The sequence below is a fragment of the Scomber scombrus genome, chromosome 15 (assembly GCF_963691925.1).
Source record: "Scomber scombrus chromosome 15, fScoSco1.1, whole genome shotgun sequence".
Lineage (NCBI taxonomy): Eukaryota > Metazoa > Chordata > Actinopteri > Scombriformes > Scombridae > Scomber > Scomber scombrus.
Window position 1 is genome coordinate 22,740,819 of NC_084984.1, and position 12,757 is coordinate 22,753,575.

A 12,757-nucleotide genomic window follows, 5' to 3' on the forward strand; every position below is an offset into this window, starting at 1 on the left:
AAGTAATGATAACAATTGTTTGTTTCCAAGCTACAGCCATCTTGATTTAAAGCCATATCCACCCAGAAACAATTGGATAAATCTATAGGAAAATAACTGAGAAAACCAGGCCTTACAGTAGATAAAACAGGCTTATAGTAAAGATTCCAGTGTAAATTATATAAAATGTTAAATGTGTTTTCAGTCATTGTGAGTTTACCAGGAAGTCTGGGTATTCATCTTAACACATCCTTATTGAAACACATTCATGCAGATGTCCTTCTCCTTCCCAGACAGCACACTCAGTCTGTTCGCTCCCATAATGTGCACAAATAATCTCACTTTTAATCGAATATAATTGTTTGAGGTATTAATGTTACAAACACACATCCCTCTGTCTCTCCCACTATTGCAGGACTCACTGTCTATTCACTGTGTTGAAATAGATTCAGGTCTTTGATGTATCATTGTTGTCAGTGCTAACCAAATCACTGCTGTGCATGAAAGGAACCCCCTCGGGTCTCCAAAAGAGACAGCATACTTTTTTTTTCACTACCTTTCCCAGATATCCACGGAGATGTTAAGAGTGAAAAGAGAAAGCATGGCTGCATGTTTAACAAGGCTTTGTGTTCCTTAGCTCCACTTTTATTTTCCTGTTTTTGAACAAAAGGAATTTCATTCTTGTCTTTTTTTTCTTTTCTTTTCTTTTTTTGCTGTTATGCTGCTTATTCCCTGCTCAGAGAACCTTTGTTACTACAAGGATGTGTTTGAAATATATCTTACAGAATTGAAAGTGTGAGCGTATTTCCCTCTGAGTGGATTCTTTTACCTTGTTCAGTTTGTGTTTTCCCACCCAGCAATTGAACTGACAAATGGAGATACCTCAAAAGCCTCAATTTGACATGACCGATTTTCCACCTCATTTCACCACAACAAACCTGCAATGATACTAGGGTATTGTCACTGTTTGCTTTTGAAGAGGCACAGTTAGTTCCTGTGATCCCAGTAGACATTTTGCTTTTATTGTAGCCCTTCTAACCCCGTTTCCGCTCAGTATTTTGTCTCTTTCTACGTGTCTACCCTCTTCCTTTCATCCTCATCCACGCAGGGCTGGAGAAGTGATACTTGCCAGTGACTCTATTGGATTGTATGGTAAATGCTGGGAAAGGGCACACAGAGCGGTTATGTTTCTAATGAGACATGGAGGAAGCAGGCTGACCTCTCCAACTGTTGGGCTGGAGACATTCATCATCCCAAACGCACGCTGGTTGAAAGGGTGAGGGAGAGTGTCAGAGAGAGAGAAAGATAGATAGATAGATAGATAGATAGATAGATAGATAGATAGATAGAGAGAGAGAGAGAGAGAGAGAGAGAGAGAGAGAGAGAGAGAGAGAGAGAGAGAGAGAGAGAGAGAGAGAGAGAGAGAGAGAGAGAGAGAGAGAGAGAGAGAGCGAGAGAGATCACTGCCCTCTATTGGGAGCAGCATGACACTGCAGGGGAGCAAGAGGGTTTAGTTAAAAGGGAGGGAGAGATGGAGAGAGAAGAAAGACCAAAGACAAGAAAACGACACAATAATAAAGACAACAGAGGAAAGACAAATTGAATTGGAGAGTTGTATTGTAGTGTTCAGCACTAAAGCCCTGATTGTTTACAGCAAGACTGTCTGTTGCAGATAATTGATTTGGCTGTAATTGTACACCATAAGCGTAAACCACATAATCACTGCAGTCTCTACCCCTGAGCCCAGCATGTTGTCAGGCAGTAGAGGATATCCCACTGCGGTTCCGCGGTGCTCCGAATTTCTGTCTGAGAAGGAAATTTAAAAGGAAAAGAGAGTGATGGATGGACTTGAGCTCCTGAGAGTGAAAAATGGCCACAGTCCGTGTCCATACACATAAAAGTAGGGATTTTCTACAAATCTGTTAGTACAGTAGAGGTGATCATATAGAACTACAATCTATGGGCTTGTGTGGGATGTTTGCTCTCAGCAGTTTGTCTGTTATCTTTTGATGTTTTACTTTGATTAAAAGGAACTGGATTTCAAAGAGCAAAACCGAGCCTAAACATTCAAAAACATCAGATGGTGAATAAAAGCGTGAATACAAAATTGCAACGTTAGTGTTTGTAGTGAGAGTGTAGAAGTTATGGCTTAACTGTATACTGAAAAAACTGCCCAATAAATATTAAAAGATGAGGGTGGAATTATTATATCTATATTATTACTCTTTAGTTTTAGTCCATTTATTTCCACCACATATCCTTTCAGAGGATCAACTCCACCCACATTTATTCCTACTGAAGACATAAATCTTTCTTTTTTTATGGATCATAAATTCATAAATACATTCCTAAAACACATGCACATTGTAGTTTTTAGTAAACAGGAGAAAACATTGCATTTGTTGAGAACTATTATCAGCCGTGGATTAACACATTTGGTGCTTCATTTAGTATTTATGGTAACAGAGTGGTGTACGTAGTGTCTCCTGAAAATAAACAACTGTACCTGTGTTCATCCGAATCAAGAACATGTCACCTAGTGCAACAGTGAGACTCTTTTATGTGTTTTTCATAGTTTTTCATCAACAACTAAGCTAATTAATCGAATAGATCTGTGGACAATAGTACACATATATAATTTCCCCAGCTTTATCCTTTAGTGTAATGTAAAAAATACACCAATACAATGTTTCATTTGTATTTTTTGGTGTGTAAGAAGCGCTTATATATGTGTTATGTATGTGGCAAAAGAAGAGAGGAAAGGAAAATTTTCAACAGCGTGAGCAGCATCACAAAAAAACCCCACCAACTGTGCTCTGCTACACCTCAGTACACCTGTATACTGTAATTCCTCTGTGTTCAAACAGATTTGCTTCTCCACACTGCTTGCTGTGTGGCCACGTTCACACCAATATTCACCTGCGATTGCCCCGAGCCAAAGCTTCTCTCTCCGTGGCATTTGGAAACATATTTAGTATAATTCCGAAAATTACCCACTGAAACAGAAAAGCTTTTTTTTTTCCTGCCTGACCCAGAATTGCTATTCAAGCTGTTTTCATCCGCACTTGATTTTCAGCCTCCAAAACTGTTCTCCCTTACACTTTTCTACCAGAGTGGATCCTTAAATCTGTACTTTGAAGTGAAGCTAGCGTCTGAAGTGTGAAAACAGAAGGGGGAGTTGTGGGGGGGAGTTTTAAATGCAGGCTTGGCCAAAATATGTTCAAGAAAAACCTTGGATCTTATCCCCCCACCACCCACCACTTCCCCCACCCTCTTTCCCAACACCCCCTCCTCATGCTCAATTTGGGCTCTTTCCAACCTTGTTATAATTGTGTGACAACCAAACAACAAACATACAGCTCAGGACAGAAATATAAAGAGAATAGTAAAAAACAAAAGAAAAATAACTTCATACTTAAGTCTAAGATTTCTCCATTTTAGTTAAAACACATACATCTTAAGTATTGCCTCTTTGCTTATTTTCTGAAAAGTATCTTTAATTCATGTTTCTACTGCCATCTGAAGAAGTAGTGTTGCACAACATAAATGTTTACCTCTGTGCACCACTTCCAGATTTCCAAGTGCGAATTGTATTTTCCAAGACAGCATGTACCACACTGTATATCTGTGTGTGGTTGTTGGAAAAGGTGCTGCATCAAGTTTTCACTGTGATAAAGAGCCCCTGAGGGAGAAGCAGAGCAGCCTGATCAAACCTCAGCAAATACAATTCTTTTTTTTTTTTCTGTGTTCATTGTTTTCTGCTTTGTTTGCATCTCCATCAGCTGAGAGAAAAATCATTTGCTTGGCCCTGGCAAATGCTGCAAGAGAAGCTCCATATTGCAAGAGGAAAAATAAATTACTTTTTTTGCCAACATCATGCTTCTATGTGGATGTGAGAATGAATTTCAATAGTACTGCGATTAGTTTGATATCAGATTTTGAGATGATGCTTCAATTTTAGGGCAGAAAACATTATATCCTGACATATATACAAAATGAATGTATTGTTAACATTCTGATCTAGAAATATTTTTTATCACATTGCCAGCAACATGAATATTGGATGCTGAAAATCATGCTTGACTAATCACAAATGTGTGTTTTCTTTTCACCTGACTAAAATGTGCAATTTATTTCTCAGTCCCTATTTTTCATCCCTGTTTTCCTAACAACTAACAGTCTTGTCAATAGATGGTAACAACAATTCCTCTAAATTAAACAACAGAATACATCATTAGTCCATGCCTTTCAGGCACAAACAATAGTTTTCTGATCTGACGTAACGATTGAAAGAACATTGTCTTCCCATTCACTGTTGGAAAGATGTTTTTTTATGATCTGACAATGCTATTGTTAACAAAACATCTAAATTAGGTTTAGAGAATTATGGTTGGAGTTCAAATCACTACTTATTTAAGGTTAAGGAGTGAATGTAGCCAATTTCCCTCTTTTCATTCATAATGTCAATGTTTTCATCTTAACCTTTTTTTGCATCCTTCCCTGTTGTGTTCACGTTAAGCCACGGGCTTATTTTTGCTCCTTACCTGATCAATTTCCCTGCTCCTTTCTCTACTTTGTCGTTTCTCACCTTATATTATCTTGTTATCCTTTACTTTCCAATTGCTACCTATCTTTCTTTGCCTCCCCTTTCCACCCATTGTCTGCCTTCACCCATTTTATCTAAATCCACTGCTGACACACATCTTGTGTTCCCATCCAGAGTGGAGGCGGCAGGCTACCAGCGCATACTGCAGGTTGACCTGGAGGTGAATGGGCTGATGATGACTCTGGGGGGCAGGGAGGTGACGTGGCAGGTGGAGTATCCACTCACACGCACGCTGACCAGTGAGGTGCTGACCCTCATCCGCCTGGCCCCGCAGGACCTCGGTGGCATCGTACCACTAGCCATGGTGAGGATGTGGGTGGTTGAGCTATGGAAGTTGTAAGCTTGTGTGCAGACATTTGTGTTTTTAAGTGTTGCAATGGCTCTTTGTGGTAGTGGCAGAATTGCATCATGATAACTGAGAATACTTGATTCTTGATTCTGTGATTTAGATGTCATTTCTTCTCTGCGCTTCATAATTCAATTGCCTCAACAACATTTTTCTTCTATGATGATTATGAGACACCACTCAATCAGAGTTGATAGTGACTACACTCTATCAGAGATAATTTGGACACAGCCAGACTCCCGCCCTGGGTCGGATCTCGGTTACTAGCTACTAAACGAGTGGAACTATTAAGGCCTCTATAAAACCCTGCAGTCCAGCTAGACATCATTATTTGGTTTTCTTCAATCCACAGCATTTTATTTTTAAATGTAACAATTACTTTCTCACATTTTTATTTGAAGAGCAGACAGAAAAAAAGGCAAGAAGAAAGTCGATAGCTGCAGTACTTGTCTGGAACAATATCACCAGGGAAGTTATCATGTGTCTGCTGATGTATGTGGTTAAGACACTTCAGACCTACAATGTTTTTTTATCAAATATATCAAATATTAAAACAATGACTTTACTATATTGTAGTTAAACTTGTCAGATTACTATATCTGACCTTACATTTGGGGAACGATCATGCAATCATATTTTAAAAGAATGAGCATAAGAACAAATAACTTAAACACACTTTATTCTATCATGTATTTCCAAGGATATTAGTTTTGTGTTACCAGGCAATAGTTTCTTGTACTCGTTGGGGTGTAAAATGCGTGACATTTATCTAAAGAGTAACATAGATAATGAACAAACACAATGATTTTATTTTTAGAGCTTTCTATTTGAATAATCAAGACAATTAACATATTGTATGTGTGATGCTGGGCATGCAAGCTGGAAATCTACTCAATGACTAACAATGGATCTCATTTAAACTAAGAACCATCCTGTGATCTGCGCCGAGGGCTTCTTAGCTGCATTATGCTTAATTTTTACACAACTGCAAGGCTCTTTGTGGATGGTTTGTCACTGTGAGCCTTTGATTTCCTCATGGTGCAGTAACAACCCTTCTCAATGGTAAGGTCTTGCTTCTGGCTGTGGCAAATAAATATGATTTATTATTATTAATAATTACTATTATCCATTGGACCTTTAAAAAATTATTGCACAATGTTTTAACACAAAGCCTGCACTTTTTAATTGTCAGTAATCTGGTTAATGCAGCACTCTTCATTTTACTGACTGAGAAGTTAATTGAGTTTGGATTTAGACTGTCCAAACATGGATGAATTGGCAAGTAGCTTGAGATTGCTAATTGTGTCATGATAATGACTATGTAAACATGATAAATAGTTATATAATTGTTTTTTCAAAATGGGAGGAAAAGCATTCAATATGCTGCAAAGAGATAAGAATAGTTTTAATTTTCCTTGCTGATAATGGCCACGTAAAAATCAAATGCCTACAAGGACTTAATAAACTTTTTATTGTGGCAATTTAGTGAGGGAGCCGTTCATCACTTATTCATGGTTTTTGGCCAGAGGAAAAGCCTGGAAACATTGACTTCATTTCTGAACTTTTAATGTACTTTTTAAAGTATTTTCTTAGTGAAAGTTCAAATGTCACTTTTATTTACTAAATAGATAAACTCATTGTTGAGACAACAGATGTTAAACAACAGGTGCATGTGTAAAATCATGCAAAAGAAAGTGCTGAATTATGAAAGTATCTTTTGGAAATGTTGCATTTCTAATAAAATATATATAGTAAAAGTTCCTATTTAAAGAGAAAAGAGGACAAAATTGATATAATCAATGATAATGAACTGAATGAATTTTTAGCATGACTGATTCAAAGTGCAACATAAATAAAATAACATAAGACAAAATAATGTGCAGTAACACTGCTGTGAATGGATAAAACCATTGAGATCAAGTCTATTTTTCTCACCAACTTAGCTGCTTAAATTAGGGGACAATTTGAGGTATTTTAAGTGTCTCAAACTGAAATTTCAAAATGGTTACTCAGAGAGGATTAGACTTACAAAGTTGGTTAAAATTCAATGTTAGTAACTCAATAGAACATAAACCAGCAAAATGTTGACCTGGTGCAGGTCATCATCAGCAGGTTGATCAACATAGTGATATAAGTCAGAGACCACAAGGATGCCAACACTCGCAAAATATAAGAAGGTACCAGGTGATTTTTCTAATGATGTATGTGTAAGATTGACCAAATAATAATGAAAATTAAAGCTGCAAGCAGCGATGAACGGGCCCTCGCCCCCCCATGCATGTCGGGCTGTGGCGCAGTCGGAGGGCGCGCAGGTAGAGGTCTTCATTCGCAGGCTTTTATTTGACGTTGCATGATGTGGTGAAATATCACTGCCTGTGTCCACTATGTGGTGCTAGAGAGCACCCACCAATTATATATATGTCATGTTGTAGTGTATGATGTGGAACATTTAAAAAAAACGAGCCTCTCGACTCAGATTGACGTAGACAAGGGGGATATAGCTAAGTACATGAAGCAGCAGTTTGTCATTGGAAATAAAAATAAAATATATAAATTATAAAATAAATAACTTCATATTTATGTTATGTAGTCCATATATATCATTTCACTGTAATGTATAACAACTGCAGTCGAGGTGATAGATTGTATATATATATATATATATATATATATATATATGACACTGTACTGAATTTAATTTAATTGAATTTAATTCAGAGAAAGTTAAAGAGAGCAGCGTTAACTTAAAACAGAGAATCATCAAGGCTAACTAGAGCTTTGCCATGTAGACATTTGAAGACATTTACTTCATGTACTGTATGATATGACATATTGCCATTCTCAGGGTATAATTGTGCTACATTACTCCGTAATAGTGGTTCAATTGTTATTCTATCATTGTACCTCTAAATATTACACATGCATGTGTCTTTAATGCCATGTGTGCTCATGTTTTCTTTAGTGGATATTACACTTTCAGACCCACGTAATGAATCAAAGACAGATACATCAAAGTAAACAAGTACTTTGATTCAACTAGGTTTTAGTTGTATCAGTCAGTTTTCAGTAGTTGTAAAGAATATCAGCTAGTTAGTCCACAAGCAAGAAATGAAAGTAGTTTGCCAGAATTTAGTTAAATTTAGTGGTTCAAAAACATCCGCAGCAAGTGTGACAATTTATTCATCACCTGCTGGCATAGATTATCCAGTGTTAATCTCCTATAGCAACCTGTCACACTGGTCCTATGAATTAGTTTACATATGAAAGCTCTATGCATAATGATGATGAACAGGAAGTCATGTCCTCTCAACATACTTGAGGTTGTTCTGAAGCAGACAGAACACATTATTTCCAACATTAATTAAATAAGACAACCTTCTGGGTGAATCAGATGTTAGAAAGCCTAATTTAAAAAAAAATATAGTCCTTCTGGCAAACAGTTGTGGCAAGCTTCTGATTTTGTTGCAGCAAACTTCTTTTTCACATGCAAATAAGTTTTGTCTCTATATGCATTTTTATAAAAATTCTAATTCATTTAATTTTAATAAAACAAAATGCAATATAAAATGCATCCAAAAATGGTATGAAATGACACTGGGGACATTTAAGGAGAGTGGGAACATGAGAAATAGAAACAAAAAATAGTGAGGTCATGTGCTGCAAATAAAAAAATGCAAAATGTTTTCTAATGATAAATATCTTCATATCGGACCATGAGAATAATGCTGAGCAACAGACATTTCACATAAAAATGAACTCTTCTATACTGGAAACATCCCTGTATTAAGTCACAGGGTGATATCTACAGTGTTTTCAAAATCACAGGCTGTCTTGTTTAGGATGAAAAGAATAGACCTGACAGGTGGATCTATAAAGGACAATGGTTAAAGCTCAAATGGTAAAGTGATATTATAAAGCATATTTGTGCTTACTTGGGTGCCATTCTGGAGCATTAAATAGAAAAATATATTTTGGATATCTTAATCTTCTCTAAAATCAACTATGAGGATGCATAGTAACCATAGACTTTGTGGCAGAAACTACTAGATGATGCTTACATGAAAGCCAACTGATGAGAAACCTTTTTCTTTCAAATAAATGTCTTTGTAACAAAATTTGCTTACATACTAATGATAGGGGTCTTTTAAGTCTTCAGCTTACTTCCTAGCTGATAGTAAGCTGAATATGGAACTGACTTGTCATGACTTTGGTTTAATTATGTAATATCTTGTCTACTACAGTAAATGCAAACAGTGAAATGTATCAGGTTGTGTAAATTTCTGATTAGGTCCTCTAAAAGTATAGCTACAGCTCTGACATAATACTGAAAAGCTGGAAACATGTCATGTCCTCATCTGATCAGGTTCAGGTACTTGGCCAACAAAGGAACCTTCAGCTGTGCTTCGACCCTTGAGTTGTCCACATAATATTTTTCCAATAAAAACAATGATTAATTTAAATGAAATGGCTCTTGAAATGACTACTCGAATCAGCAATAATCTTATATCCTAAATCATGGCAAATAAAGAGAAGTGTCTAAAAGTAAAAGGGAAGAAAAAAATCTACTGCTTGTTATTAAAAGAGCTCAAATATGGTCTTTTTAATGCACTGCACATTTTTCACAGCTTTTCACATATTCATAAGGTAAGACTAACAACACATTTTCATTTTCTCCCTGAGCTCTTCCATCTGCTAAAATCAACTTTAGCTCACTGCTCTAATATGCTTGGATAGCTTGGGTTACATTTTATAACACCTTACCTATGCACAGCTGATTAGGTTTGAATTTCTCTTCAACAGTGTGTAGGTCTCATTCTGCCCTCTCTGTGAAACAAAACAGCATCATTCAGAGTCATGCTTCATGCACTTATGTATTTTATTCACTGAATAAATAAACAAAGTTTATTAACCTTACATGGCCTCCTCCTTCACCTCTGTGGCTTATGTCTCAAGGATGGACCTCACTGGTTGGATCAACAAATCAAACATTGGCCTTCCTCACCTGAAATGCTATTATGTATTCACAAGATACAATGTTTCCCATGTTTTGGTTTATTTGTGCACATGAGATATAATTTGTTCTCGAGTTTTGATTAATCTATGTGCATGAGATAAGTGTATACAGAGAGCCAACGCAACAGACGTACCATTTCTTCCCGGTGCATGAAGTGCAATGCACCTGCTTCACCTTATTAAGTTTTAATATATTTTCAGGCGAGAAAGTAACCATGTAGATTCCCAATATGGTCATTTTATCCAAACAACACATTTGTAAATCTGCTTTGACGTTTTTGGAGATGTGAGGAGCTGCTGGCTGGATGAGACCAGCCAGTCATCATAGCTACATTGTTATCCTGGGGAGAACATGATCTGATCAACTGATCTGTGCAGCTCTTTGGTGATTTACTGCTGGCTCTAATGTCTCTGTAGCATTTTGATATATGATATTATTCCTTTTGGAAGATAAATGTTGGTCTCACAAATGAAATCTAACAATTGTAGCTGCCATGTTAGTTTGTCTGAATGTAAAGAGAAGCTTCATGTTTTTACTGATTCGGTCGGTGGGTAGAACCGTTGGTGACAGGACTGGGGTGCGGCCGGATGATGGTCGCCTCTCTCCTGTCTCGCACCGCATGTTTATGGAGAACCTGGTGCTAAATCACTTGCAGACGACCTGATTCTGGGTCAGGGTTTCGGACGTAGCAGAGTAGCTCCCTCGCTGCGAACTATTGAAAGTCAGCCCTTCATCTAAGCTTTTGTCGGCCGAGGGGCGCAGGATCCACTGAGTTTCCTAAAGTACAAGGACTGGAAATGGCAAAAATAGCGCCAAAATCGCAAATTTGGATCTGAACATGACACATTTTCATACCAAATTCTCCTACGTCAATCTGGATGGAAGAAATCCACATTTTAAGGTGCCCTAGGGGGCGTAATAGAGCCATTTTGCCACTGCCATTTCTGGGACCCATAAGATATCAAACTTTCCACCAGGTCTGATGCGTGTGCACGTTTTCATGAGTTTTCTTGCAAGAGACTTAGAGATTTAGAACAAAGGTCAACTGACCTTTTATTGACATGATGATGTCATGGGTCATAGATCACACTGACCAATGGTGAATGGAGGAGGGATCCATGGAGGTGTGAAGAATTCTGAGAAGTTGCCGCCAAAAATGTGTTTGTTTGGGAAGAAAAAGACGCAGAGCTTTTCCCACAAATACAATATGGCCTAGAAAATTGTGGCTCCATCGCTCAGTGGTTAGCACTGTTACCTCACAGAAGGTCTTGGGTTAAATTCCAAGCTGGGACAGGCTTAATGCGTGGAGTTTGCATGTTCCCTCTGTGCTTGCATGGGTTCCCTCCGGGTGCTCTGGTTTCCTCTCAACATCAAAAACATTCATGTTAGGCTAATTCTTCTGTGAGTGCCCTTGACCAAAGGCACTGACACAGAACTGGAGTTGGTCCCTGGGTGCTGCCCAGTGGCTGCCCACTGCTCCTAATACTTAGGATAGGTTAAATGCAGAGATTGAATTTCACTGTACAACTGTATGTGTGACAAATACAGTACTTTAAACAAAGATTATCCTGGCTATTTTCACTTGTTTTTAAGTCATAAATACAGTAGAGAAAACAATTTAGATCATACTTAGAAAAATGCTTCTCAGGGCTTCTGTACTCCCTTGTGTTGCTGCCGTGAAAAAAGTTCAGTGTATATGCTCTGAGCAGACTAAACGGAGATAGAGAGCTTCACTGCAGCAGCTGCAGTGAAGAGCACTGAGAGGAAAGAGAAGGAGAGCCAAGTAGTTGCTGCTGCACCTGCAGCAGCGGTGAAGAGAAGAGACTTAGAACAACTGACCTTTTATTAAAATGATGATGTCATGGGTCATAGATCACACTGACCAATGGTGAATGGAGGAGGGGTCCATGGAGGTGTGAAGAATTCTGAGAAGTTGAGTTCATTCATGGGTCCCTACAGCTTGTAGGTAGACACCAATCAATCATTGCTGGCAGCACTTCTCTGTTTATAGAATGCCAGACATCCTGTTCAATAAAACTCTCATCTCTCTCTGATGGCTTCTGGCCTACTTTCCTACACTTCAACCACACAATGATACAGTAGCTGCCTGCCAAACATGAAATACAGGACTCAGGTTTTCCCCTACTTGCCAGCTGCTGTAAACTGTCATGCTGGATAGGTGACTGTAGGTCTGGCAGAAATGTTAATGTAAAGAAGAGGCTAAACAGATTTTTAGCTTTTGACAGGAAATAATGGTGAGTGATGTTTAGGCAGTTTTGGGTTTTTAGAGTTTAGACTCCTTAGCTATGCCTGTTACCACTGCAAAAAAGAAAGAAAGATAAACATGCATGTATTCATCCTGCAACAACAGATGAAGCCTTTCATTTTAGAGCAGATCATTTTCCACAACAATGAAACTAACAATTTATACTGTAGTTCAATTTATGACTTCCACTGTTGTGCCTTTTGTAGCTCAACTGGATACTTCAAAATACTAGTTGCTGAATACACTGCAGAAAACATTCATCTTTACAAGTAATTTAACATTCGCTTTAAAGTTGGATTTTTCTTCAAATGACAGAAGAATCATGGCATTTGGATGAGATAATTGCACTTCTCAATGCAATTCTCCTTGTTTCAGGAATATTAAATAAATCAATATCTTAAAACAAGACAGAATAGATACAGAGAGACTGATGTGGTATTCAAGAACATGGCTGAACGTTGATTTGTATTGAAAACAGGCAGATTTGATTGATTAAGAGTTTTTCTACAGTTCTGTATCTTTTAGAGATTGTCTGGTTCAGTTATA

At 37.7% G+C, this 12,757-nt stretch overlaps 1 protein-coding gene across 1 annotated transcript in view; it reads left to right on the plus strand.

Annotated features, from left to right (window-relative positions):
- Positions 1-12,757, plus strand: part of LOC133994946 (transmembrane protein 132C-like) — a 109,180-nt gene that overhangs the window by 63,875 nt on the left and 32,548 nt on the right. Inside the window, exon 4 of the mRNA XM_062434190.1 lies at positions 4,700-4,889. Within this exon, the coding sequence (XP_062290174.1) occupies positions 4,700-4,889 (190 nt within the window). The remainder of the gene's footprint in view (positions 1-4,699; positions 4,890-12,757) is intronic.